Genomic DNA, 11,539 nt, shown 5'->3' on the forward strand with positions numbered 1-11,539 from the left:
TGCCAGCATAGGAGAGAGTTTCCCCCCACCCACAATTACAGCAGCCCAGGTAAGCAGAGAGCTGAGGAGACTTCGTGCCAGCAAAGCAGTGGGTCCAGATGGAGTATCGCCATGACTGCTGAAGGCCTGTGCGTTGGAGCTGGGGATTCCTCTACAGCGTATCTTCAACCTGAGCCTGGAACAGGGGAGAGTCCCGAGGCTTTGGAAAACATCTTGTATCACCCCAGTCCCAAAGGTATCACGTCCTAGTGAGCTGAATGACTTCAGGCCTGTCGTCCTGACGTCAGATATGATGAAGACCATGGAGCGGCTGCTGCTTCACCAACTCACGCCACAGGTCCACCACACCCTCGACCCTCTGCAGTTCGCATACCAGGAGAAGGTGGGAGCGGAGGATGCCATCATCTACATGCTACTCCGATACCTCTCCCACTTGGTCAGAAGCAGTTGTGCAGTAAGAATTATGTTTCTGGACTTCTCTAGCGATTTCAACACCATCCAACCTCTGCTCCTTAGGGACAAGCTGACAGAGATGGGAGTAGATTCATACCTGGTGGCATGGATCGTGGACTATCTTACAGACAGACCTCAGTATGTGCATCTCGGGAACTGCAGGTCTGACATTGAGGTCAGCAGCACAGTCCCCACAGGGGACTGTACTTTCTCGGGGACCGTTCAGCCTATTTACATCAGACTGCCAATACAAGTCGGAGTCCTGCCACGACATGACGACACTGCTATCATGGGCTGCATCAGGAGTGGGCAGGAGGAGGAGTACAGGAACCTAATCAAGGACTTTGTTAAATGGTGCGACTCAAACCACCTACAACTGAACAAAACCAAGGAGCTGGTGGTGGATTTTAGGAGGCCTAGGCCCCTCATGGACCCCGTGATCATCAGAGGTGACTGTGTGCAGAGGGTGCAGACCTATAAATACCTGGGAGTGCAGTTGGATGATAAACTGGACTGGACTGCCAATACTGATGCTCTGTGCATGAGAGGACAGAGCCGGCTATACTTCCTCAGAAGACTGGCGTCCTTCAACATCTGCAATAAGATGCTGCAAATGTTCTATCAGACGGTTGTGGCGAGCGCCCTCTTCTACGCGGTGGTGTGCTGGGGAGGCAACATAAAGAAGAGGGACGCCTCACGCCTGGACAAACTGGTGAGGAAGGCAGGCTCTATTGTAGGCACGGAGCTGGACAGTTTGACATCTGTGGCAGATTTTTATTTCCATAAATAACTTCACTAGAACCTTGATTTTTTTTTTTTTAAACAAAATCAATATACTTACTGTCTTCTAATTGATACTATTTTCTGAGCCAGTTATTGTAAAAAAAAATTTTAAAAATCAGTTAATTTTGTGGGTCTCCTAACTGATAACTGATTAATGTCCATAATTACAAGTGTAGTGTACATGGCTCAGGGAAAAGTATTGAAAGCTGAGTACAAGTTCTGTAACAAAATCATTATTTTTCCTCAATTTTACAAAAAGCACAATGTAAACTGTAATATACATCTTTATGGTTTAAAACACAGAAGTCAATTGTTGACTAATCTTGCTTCGTGCTCCATAAAGAACTTGAGCCCTGCCCAAAGTTCTTCCTTACCTTGTACTTCATGTTGCGGACATAGGCATCGGCACCTATGAAACTGTACTGGAATTGGTGGGTTAGGAAACTGAATAAGTAAATGAATATGAATCTGACACACGATTCTGATGATGTTAGTGCACTATGATGAAACCAGAGGTAAAGGTTTTCAACAAGAGGAATGCCTTAATACTACAGAAAACTGTGTATTCCACCATATAATATAGTAACTGATGTTTGTTTAACATATGCTGGATGAAAACATAAAACTAATGTTTTAATATTAAAGTCAAGTAAATGCTGCCAAACTGTAAAAAAAAAAATTTTTTTACCTTTCCTTAGAGTTCATCTCTATTTTTGTTCAGGTTCTTTATTGTGTTACATAAACAGCACCCCATAACATAGTGAAACAATCTAAACAACTGAGAAATGTAACATGACATTCTTAGGCATTCTTAATATAAATTAAGGTTGTTCTGGGCCACAGCCAAATTCAGCATCAATGGACTTAAAGCAGAAAATAATTGTGGACATGTTGCAAATACACTGTGGGGAACACTCACACAACACCTACAGTACATTAATACAGAACCAATTAGGAATCATCAGTTATTCTCACCTGGGGATATGGGGACATTGTGAAAAACCCAGACAAAAACCTAAACAGACACTGAGCGAATGTACAAATCCACAGCAATATTAGAACATTAGAACAATCTAGATGAGAACAGGCCAATCAGAACAACAAAGCTCACCAGTCCTATCCACTTAATTCTTCAAAAAAAAAAAAAAAACAACACATCAAGTCTAGCTTTGAAAGTCACTAAAGCCTCACCGTCTACCACGCTACTTGGTAGCTTATTCCAAGTGTTTTTGGTTCTCTATGTAAAGAAAAACTTACTGATGTTTGTGTGAAATTTATCCTTAACAAGCTTCCAAATGTGTCCCAGTGTTCTTGATGAACTCATTTTAAAATAAAAGTGTAGATCCACTGTACTAATTCCCTTCATAATTTTAAACACTTCAATCATGTCTCCTCTTAATTTTCTTTACTTAAACTGAAAAGGCTTAGTTAGCTCTTTTAATCTTTCTTCATAATTCATCCCCCTTAGCCTAGAATGAGCCTTGTCACTCTTCTCTGGACCTTTTCTAGTGCTGCACACAATACTGTTTTGCCTTGGTAGAGTAATATTTTACTCTACTTTCCCCTTTTGTATTATTAATATGTAGCCTTTGTCAGAATGCCTCAGATCTCATAGACTAACCACTGTTTATAAGGTATTGTATCATATAACTTCTCCCTACCTTCCCTTCTACATTTATAACCTTAAATAATAACAATATGCAAAGTACATCTGAATATTGGCAACCATACAACCTGATAAATGGTGATGTATAGTTTCAGGCGGCACATAAACTTGTTAGCTACTTAAAATGTCTCTAGTTAAGGCATCATTTGTGGTCAGCTTTCTTCAGAACAGGGCACATGCCTGTCTCAATCTGGCTGCTGAGCTGTGCTCTTCATTGTGTTGTCTTTTTCAGTTCATGGTGTGTGAGATGGTCTTTCATCAGTTTGGTGAGAGAGAGTGTGAGGTAAAGCAAGCAAATTTATAGGTTTTCTGTCCAACCCCTACAGCCAATAGGGTGTTGTGCTACTTAAAGGCTTTTGATACAAGACAGTTCCAAACAGCCATACCTCAGACCAGTAGGGGGACAGAAACCCTCTCACCTGCCCCCAAAACCATTTGTTAAGGTAAAACCTGCCAGCTAGGCAGTCTGGCTTTCCTGTGGGGGTTGACTGAGAGTCCCGCAGAAAATCACTGTCCAAACTTGTTTTAGGCACTTCCCCCAACCTTTTCGTAAAATTACAAAGGACTGGCTCTTAAAAGGGGGGGGAGGGGTTCTTAACCATCTAACCATTGCTGTTCTTATCAATGATAGGGATTAGTGTTACAAGTTACCAATAAAGACATAGCAAATATTTTATCAACTTATATGCAAAATTTCACACCACAACAAGTACTGCACATGAGGCCTCACCATTGCATTATAAAGCTTGAGCATATCCTCCTTGGACTTGTACTCTACACATTGTGCTATATAACCAAAGAGTATGTTTGCCTTCTTAAGGGCTTCTGAACACTGTCAGAAAGCTGATAGTATAGAGTCCACTATGACTCCTAAATCCTTCTCATAAGGTGTACTCTTGATTTTCACACCTCCCATTGTGTATTCAAACCTAACATCTTTAATTCCTTTGTGCAATACTTTACATTTACAGACATTAAATTTCATCTGCCACAAATCTGCCCAAGCCTGTATGCTGTCCAAGTCCTTCTGTAATGACTTAACTGATTCCAAATTATCTGCCAATCCACCTATCTTGGTATCATCTGCAAACTTAACCAGCTTGTTACTTACATTCCTACCTACAGTAAATCATTTATATATATTAAAAATAGCAGCGGCTCTAGCACTGATTCCTGTGGAACACAACTCTTAACATTGGCCAGTTCTGACGAGGTTCCTCACACCATCACCCTCTGCTTCCTGTGTCTGAGCCAAATTTTGAACCCACCTAAAAACATCACCCAGAACTCTCACTTCTTTTAGTTTGATGTCCAACCTGTCATGTAACACCTTATCAAATGCTTTCTGAAAGTCAAGATAAATAATACCATAAGCTCCACTTTGATCATATCTTTTTGGTGCTTCTTCATAGAATTCCAGCATGTTAGTAAAACACAACCTCCCTCTTCTGAACCCATGCTGACTGTTCAGAAAAGCTCCTATACTTGCTATGTGCTCCTCAATCTTAACCTTAACAATTCATTCCAATAATTTTCCTGTGATGCATGTTAAGCTTACGGGTCTATAGTTGCTTGGATTTGCCCTGTCACCCTTTTTATATAACGGGATAGTATTTGACATTTTCAGGTCCTTCAGAATCTCTCTAGTACGCAGTGACTGACTAAAAATATGTGTCAAGGGTTTATATATGCACTGGCTAACCTAATTAAGAAGTTGAGGGTAAATATTATCTGGTCAAGGTGTTTTGTTTGATTTCAGCCTATTTAATCTGAGCAGTACTTCTCCCTCTACAATTTCCAAATGCTTCAATACATCCTTAGTACTCTTGTTTACCGCCGGCAGGTTATCCACTTCCTCACCTGTGAAGACCGCAGAAAAATGTAAGATTAAAGCGTCTGCTGTTTCACAATCTGTACTTTTTAATTCCCCTTTACTATTTCTGATGCACTTCACGATTCACCTTGAAGTTATCAGTCTTATATGCCTTATAAAAGCAGTTTTTCCTTTGAAGATTCTTTTTTAACTCTATTAACCCACTGTGGAGTTTTTTTAAATCTCCTATTAATTTCAAATTCAAGTATGTACCTGTCCTCCATTTCATGTAATTTTTAAACCGGTTCCACTGCTCCTTGACTGTCTCCACACTTAAAAGCCTATCCCAGTCTATCCTCCTTAGATTTTGCTGCATCTGTTCAAAATTTGCCCTACCAAAGTTAAACTTAACAATTTTAGTCTTTGTATCCCCACTCTTACAAAACACTGAGACCTGTATTATAATTATGGTTACTTGACCCTAGTGGTTCAATCACCTTTACACCTTCAATTCTATCCTGATTATTACAAAATACTAAATCCAGACAAGCTTCACCCTGCATTGGTGCTTTAACATACTGTGTTATAAAACAGTCACTGATTACTTCTAAAAACTCCAGCTCTTGTGCTCCTCCATTTGCAAGGTTCTCCCAGTTAATATTCGTATAGTTAAAAGTCTCCCATGACTATAATATCCCCCTGTAAACTTGTCTTTCTAGTATTACTAAAAAAGATATGCTGAAATTACATTGGGTGATCTATAACACATTCCTAAAATAAAGCCTCTTTCCTTTCCCTAATGCTTTCTAGGTGAAGCCACATGTCCTCACTAAGATAGGGTTCATCGTTCAACTGAAGAGGACTTGCATTTAAATTCATAAAGAGGAACTCCACCTCCTTTCTGTTGTCTATCCTTCCTAAAAAAATGCAACTCTCCCATCTTTGTTATTTAGCAAGGGTTACATTATTGCTAGAATATCATAATTATGCTCTACTACCTACAGCTCCAAATCATTTGCCTTATTTTTGATACTTCTAGAATTAAGGCAAGCCATTTTTAATGTGTTACTCCTTCTACTTTTAAATGTTGGGTTACAATTTACATTACAACGCATTTTTTATTTCTACACTGTTGTTTGTTCCTTCATGCATAGTTCTAAACCTGGCCTGTTATGAACACCCTGAATTCCCCCAACCCCATTCCCTTGTTTAAACAATCCTCAACCAGCCTACTTATGTGCCTCCCCAATACACCGGTGCTCCTCTGGTTCAGATGTAACCTGTTGCAGCAGAACAGATCCCATCTGTTCCCATACATCTATACCCTTCTACCCTGCACCAAGATTTAAGCCACACATTAAGCCTTCTAATCTCCTCAATCTTACCTGGCACTGTGTGTGGCACAGGCTGAACTTCAGAGAAAACTACCTTGACAGGTCTGCTCCTCAGCCTGGCACCTAACTCTTTGAATTTGGATCGCAGAACTGACAAGACTATCCTTATGTATGTCATTTGTTCCAACATGGACAATGACAACTGGATCCACCCCTGCCCTGGCCAAGAGCCTATCCACCTTTCCAGGCAACAAACTGTGAGAGACTGTCTCTTGAGCAAACCTGCGCTTCAATCCCCCTAATGACTGAGTCCCCAACTATCACTACCTCTCTCTTTCTGGTAACTGGTTTTGAGGTGGTCTGTTGGGGCTCCTCATCCCTGCCTACCACCTCAGAATCATCAGAGCCATCGTCCAGCTCTGCAAGGACCTAAAAATAGTTTGACACTTCTAATTCTGGGGTTGATGTCCCTGGACAGTGTGAACCCCTTACCTTAGGCCTTGTGACCATGACCCACCTGTCTTTACCTGTCTGGTCTGGAATCTCCTCTCCCGCCACCTTAGGGGTGCACACTATCTCTCTAAAGGACACTTGGGAAAGGTCTGCCAATTCTCTACTACAACGCAGGCTGGTTAACTCCTCCTCTTCCAGTTCATTGACCCTGAGCTCGGGGTGTTAAATCAGCTGGCATCTCCTGCAGATGTAGCCCTCATACACAACTAGCTCCTCCAAGCCATCATCTAAAAAGTTCATCATCCAACAGGACTTGAATTGCACTGGACTCATCATTAAAATTTGATTTCAGATTTCTAAAACTGCCTTAACTTAACTGCCTTTTTTTAATTAAAATTAAATGATTTAACTTAAATGGTAAAATTAAAAAAATTAAGCCAAAGAAAATAAATTATAGAATTGCTACAGCTATTTTACACCTTCTGTCTCCTTAAGCTCCTGTACTAATCTTCCTCTCAACTGGCTGCTGTGTGTCCTTCTATTAGGTTTACTTTTCTCTGTCTGTTTTTCTAACTTTGCACTCCTCTTACTTCTTAATTAAAAGCTCTCCACTCACACTGTATTCCCCCTTATTAGTGAACCCTTACTCTGTCGCCTACTTAACAGTTCTACCTCCGGACCACTAAGAGCTGTACAATCCAAAATAAATAAATAAATAAAACTTGCTTAGTGCATATCTGCTGCTAGTTATTCTCTCGATATCCTGTCTGCTCCTATGGCCCCTTCTGACTGATTGGGCACTTTCCTATGCACCGCTGAGCCTTCCCCTTTATTGTTTCAAAGTCAGCGCAGTGGCTTTTTTTTTTTTTAAACTAATGTAGAGAAAAGCCAAGCAAAATGACACCTTTTATTGGCTAACTAAAAAGATTACAATATGCAAGCTTTCTAGGCAACTCAGGCCCCTTCTTCAGGCAAGATGTAATGATTCTGATGCACATTCTCACAGCCTCAGCCTAATAACGAACCATATTCAGAATTCACACCCAGGTCGTTGGACTTGTGATGTAGCAACTCTAACTACACTGCCAACATGCCAATCCTTAGAAATCATATGTATTGTTTGAAATTTTTTAATATCCTGAGAAATTGCTTTTTTACTCATAAAGAAAACTATTGGTCTCATGGCCTGGAACCCCTGCAGATTTTATTTTTTCTCCAGCTGTCTGGAGTTTTTTTTTGTTTTTTCTGTCCTCCCTGGCCATCGGACCTTACTTTTATTCTATATTAATTAGTGTTCTCTTATTTTAATTCTTACTTTGTCTTTTTTCTCTTTCTTCATCATGTAAAGCACTTTGAGCTACATTATTTGTATGAAAATGTGCTATATACTGTAAATAAATGTTGTTGTTCAGTTTGATTAACAATACAAAAAAATTTTTAATTCTATAATTTATAGGACATTCCTTAATTTGTGTGTTAAACACAAGGCCCTCAATTTTGATAAATTTTAGACAACATATTTGCATGAATGTACTCATAAACAAAACATTTGCAAACAACAGTAATTACTAAACGCACACTTTTCAACAGTAAAACAGCAGCAACAGCAAATTAAACAATTACATATAAAAGAAAGTGAATTTTCAAAGTGGAACATTTTACCTGCTTTCTCTGAGTTTCTGAATATACTCAAATTTGGGAGTCAAACAGCCATTAGACGCAATAACAGCCTATAACACAAACACAAAAAATCATACAAAACCAATACTTTAGTTTAACAAGAAATAAATAAACCATACTTACATCTTGCACTTGAGGAGAGAAATGCGCTTGCTTTTCTAGAGGAATTCTTGCATCTGATGAAAGCTACAGAACAGGAAAAGTGTACATTTACACAAAAATATGAGTAAGTATTGGGGGGGAACAAATATTGAATTAAACAAAGCATTTCACCTACAGCAATGACATGAAAATGCACTTCTCACTGTATCAAAAACTAAATGCCTGAAAGAAAGTACAAGTAGTTCAAAGAATTAAGTGAAATATTCTTTAAAAGAGATTTATAAGCTTAACCAAGTTAAAGTGCAACTGAAAACATTACCAAGTTTTGTTTTGCATTAATCAGTTTTTTGACCTCAGACTAAAATAATTCTTATAGCAGAGTACTTAAGATTTTAGAATTTCATGCTTATCACCTAGTAATAGTATAGTATTTAAAAAATTATTTTTCATAGAAAGGACTGTGTTATGTGAACTTTTCAGAAAACCCCTATCAACTGACATATTTTAAATACAACTCAAGAGCTGGATCTGTTGATACAGACATGAACACATTTGTTGGTACCCTTACAGCTCTTTGAAAAGGTGCTGTATTCCTCCAGAAAACTAATTAAATGAAAAGCAGTTGTCCCATGCATACTTGCATGCCTTTGATATGTCACAAGTAAAGCAAAGCAAGTGTGAAAAGAGCAAGTACTTCTTATTCTTCATAGATATTCTAAAATGGCCTGCACACATTTGTTGGTACCACTAGAAAAGGTCATAAATAACTGGAATTAGTATCACATGTCTGCAATTGTCAGTCATTCAGCCTATTTAAATGGAGAAAATAGTCACTCTGCTGTTTGGTATTATACACTGAACATGGACCAGAGAAAGCAAAGGAGAGAGTTGTCTGAGGAGACCAGAAGGAAAATTATAGACAAGCATGTTAAAAGCAGAAGCTAAAGACCATCTCCAAGCAGCTTGACGTTCCTGTGACAACAGTTTCAAATACAGTGGAACCTCAGGTCACGAACGTCTCGGACCACGTACAAATCGGGTTATGACTAAAAAGTTTGCCAAACTTTTGCATCTGTTCACGACCACACACTTGGGTGACGAACAAGCCAGTTACCCTTCTGGTTCGTACTCCCCGATGATTTCCCCCTATTTTCAGTCTCTCCCTGTGCATTCCCTGTGCAGTGAGCAAGCGAGAGACAGAGAGAGAGAGAGAGAGAGTGCGAGCGAGCGTATATATATTTACATACAGCTCATACAGTCCGGAACGGATTAATTGTATTTACATACAATCCTATGGGGGAAATTACTTCGAGTCACGACCAAATTGGGTTGCGACCAGAGTTTTGGAACGAATTACGGTCATGACCCAAGGTTCCACTGTATTACTGAGACATTTAAGGTCCAAGGTACTGTAGTCAACCTCCCTGGCATGTTCACAAGAGGAAAATTGACCCCAGAATGGGCAGAAAGATAGTGAGAATGGAAGTCAAAAAGTCAAGGCCAATTTCCAAAGAGATACAAGTTGAACTCCAAGGTTAAAGACCATCTGATCACACCATCCATCACTTTTTGAGTGACAGTGGGCTCAATGGAGAAAGAACAAGGAGGACTGCATTGTTGAAAGAAAATCGTAAAAAAACAATCTGGAATTTACTAAAATGTATATTGACAAACCACAGTGCTTCTGGGAGAATGTCCTTTGGAAAGATGAGACAAAACTGAAGCTTTTTGGCAAGTCACATCAGCTCTATGTCCACAGAAGAAAAAATGAAGCTTTCAAAGAAAAGAATACCATACCTACCGTGAAACATGGAGGAGAAGGCTCGGTAATGTTTGGAAGCTGTTTTGCTACGTCTGCCATAGGGTGCTTTGAGTCTGTGCAGAGAACAATGAAATCTCAAGACTATTGGGACATTCCGGAGCAAAACATGCTGTCCTGTGTTCAGAAAGCTCCATCTCAATCGCAGGTCATGGATCCTCCAACAGGATAATGTCCCAAAATACACAGCTAAAAGCATCCAAGAATTGCTAAGAACAAAACATGGGACTATTCTAAAGTAGACTTCTATGAGCCCTGATTTGAATTCTATTGAATATCTATGAAAAAAAAAACCAAGTCATGCAGTCTGGAGAAGGCTCCCTTTAAACCCGGTACAGCTCAAGCAGCTTGCTCAAGAACAGTGGGCCAAACTACCTGTTGACAGTGCAGAAATCTCATTGAGAGGTATAAGAATTGCTTGCCTCTAAAGGTTGTGCAACAAAATATTAGGTTAAGAGTCCTATCGTTTTTGTATATGCCATTTTCATTTGTGTTATTATTTCAAATATTCTGTTGAATCAAAACTCTAAAGCAAAGTCTGATTTTTGTTAAATACGGTATAAACAATGATAGATGCCAATTTTAGAAAAAATTGTGGGTTCTTCGTTTTTCCCGGAGGCGTACAAACAAATTTGTCCACATCTGACACAATTCACAAAATATGAAGGATCATTCTAGAATGTGCACTCGTCAGAAAAAACTTCTTGCAAACATCAAATGATTCTATTATGGCATAGGAAAATGCCAATTTCAACAATGTTAAAAGGATACTACTCTTACCATTTCCCAAATATAAGGAAAAAGACGATCTCCAAAATACTCAGTGGCTTCTACTGGAAGCTGAGCAGGCAAATTATCAATTGAACACATCAAAATACCTGTGCCTTCCATTCTGTACAGAAAATAAAATATAGGATTGTTTTATCTTTGCTAACTCAGACACACATATTTTAAAACTGAATGTAGTGTTAGTTTTACCTGTCATGATCAATATGCTGATCAGCGTCATACATGCAGAAAGGCTTATCAATTGTTGTGCACTCTGACATGAATTCTATTGAGCCACCGGTATCAGCAGAAATGTCACATATAGCTAAAAATCTACCAAAAAAAAGAAAGAAAAAACATATCACTCTATGTACTAAAATATATTATACTACTTGTGATTTTTCTTTCAATATTCCACCCAAAAAATTATTAAATTAGAAAAAGTATGCAATTTTTTCAGTATCTGTCTAACAGAGAACCCAACAACAACATTTATTTATATACCACATTTTCATACAAATAATGTAGCTCAAAGTGCTTTACATGATGAAGAAAAAAAAGTCAAAGTAAGAATTAAAATAAGACAACACTAATTAACATAAGAGTAAGTTCCGATGGCCAGGGAGGACAGAAAAAACAAAAAAAACTCCAGACAGCTGGAGAAAAAA

General features: G+C 38.9%; 1 protein-coding gene across 2 annotated transcripts in view; it reads right to left on the minus strand.

Moving 5' to 3' along the window:
• The window catches only part of aass (aminoadipate-semialdehyde synthase), a 97,271-nt gene that overhangs the window by 35,794 nt on the left and 49,938 nt on the right, over positions 1-11,539 (minus strand). For both annotated transcript variants that reach the window (XM_028812529.2, XM_051929807.1), the window contains 4 exons: positions 11,082-11,204; positions 10,884-10,995; positions 8,306-8,368; positions 8,165-8,232 (listed from right to left, as the gene is read on the minus strand). In XM_028812529.2, the coding sequence (XP_028668362.1) occupies positions 8,165-8,232; positions 8,306-8,368; positions 10,884-10,995; positions 11,082-11,204 (366 nt within the window). The remainder of the gene's footprint in view (positions 1-8,164; positions 8,233-8,305; positions 8,369-10,883; positions 10,996-11,081; positions 11,205-11,539) is intronic.

This window comes from Erpetoichthys calabaricus, chromosome 1 (genome assembly GCF_900747795.2).
Source record: "Erpetoichthys calabaricus chromosome 1, fErpCal1.3, whole genome shotgun sequence".
In the NCBI taxonomy this organism is placed as follows: domain Eukaryota; kingdom Metazoa; phylum Chordata; class Cladistia; order Polypteriformes; family Polypteridae; genus Erpetoichthys; species Erpetoichthys calabaricus.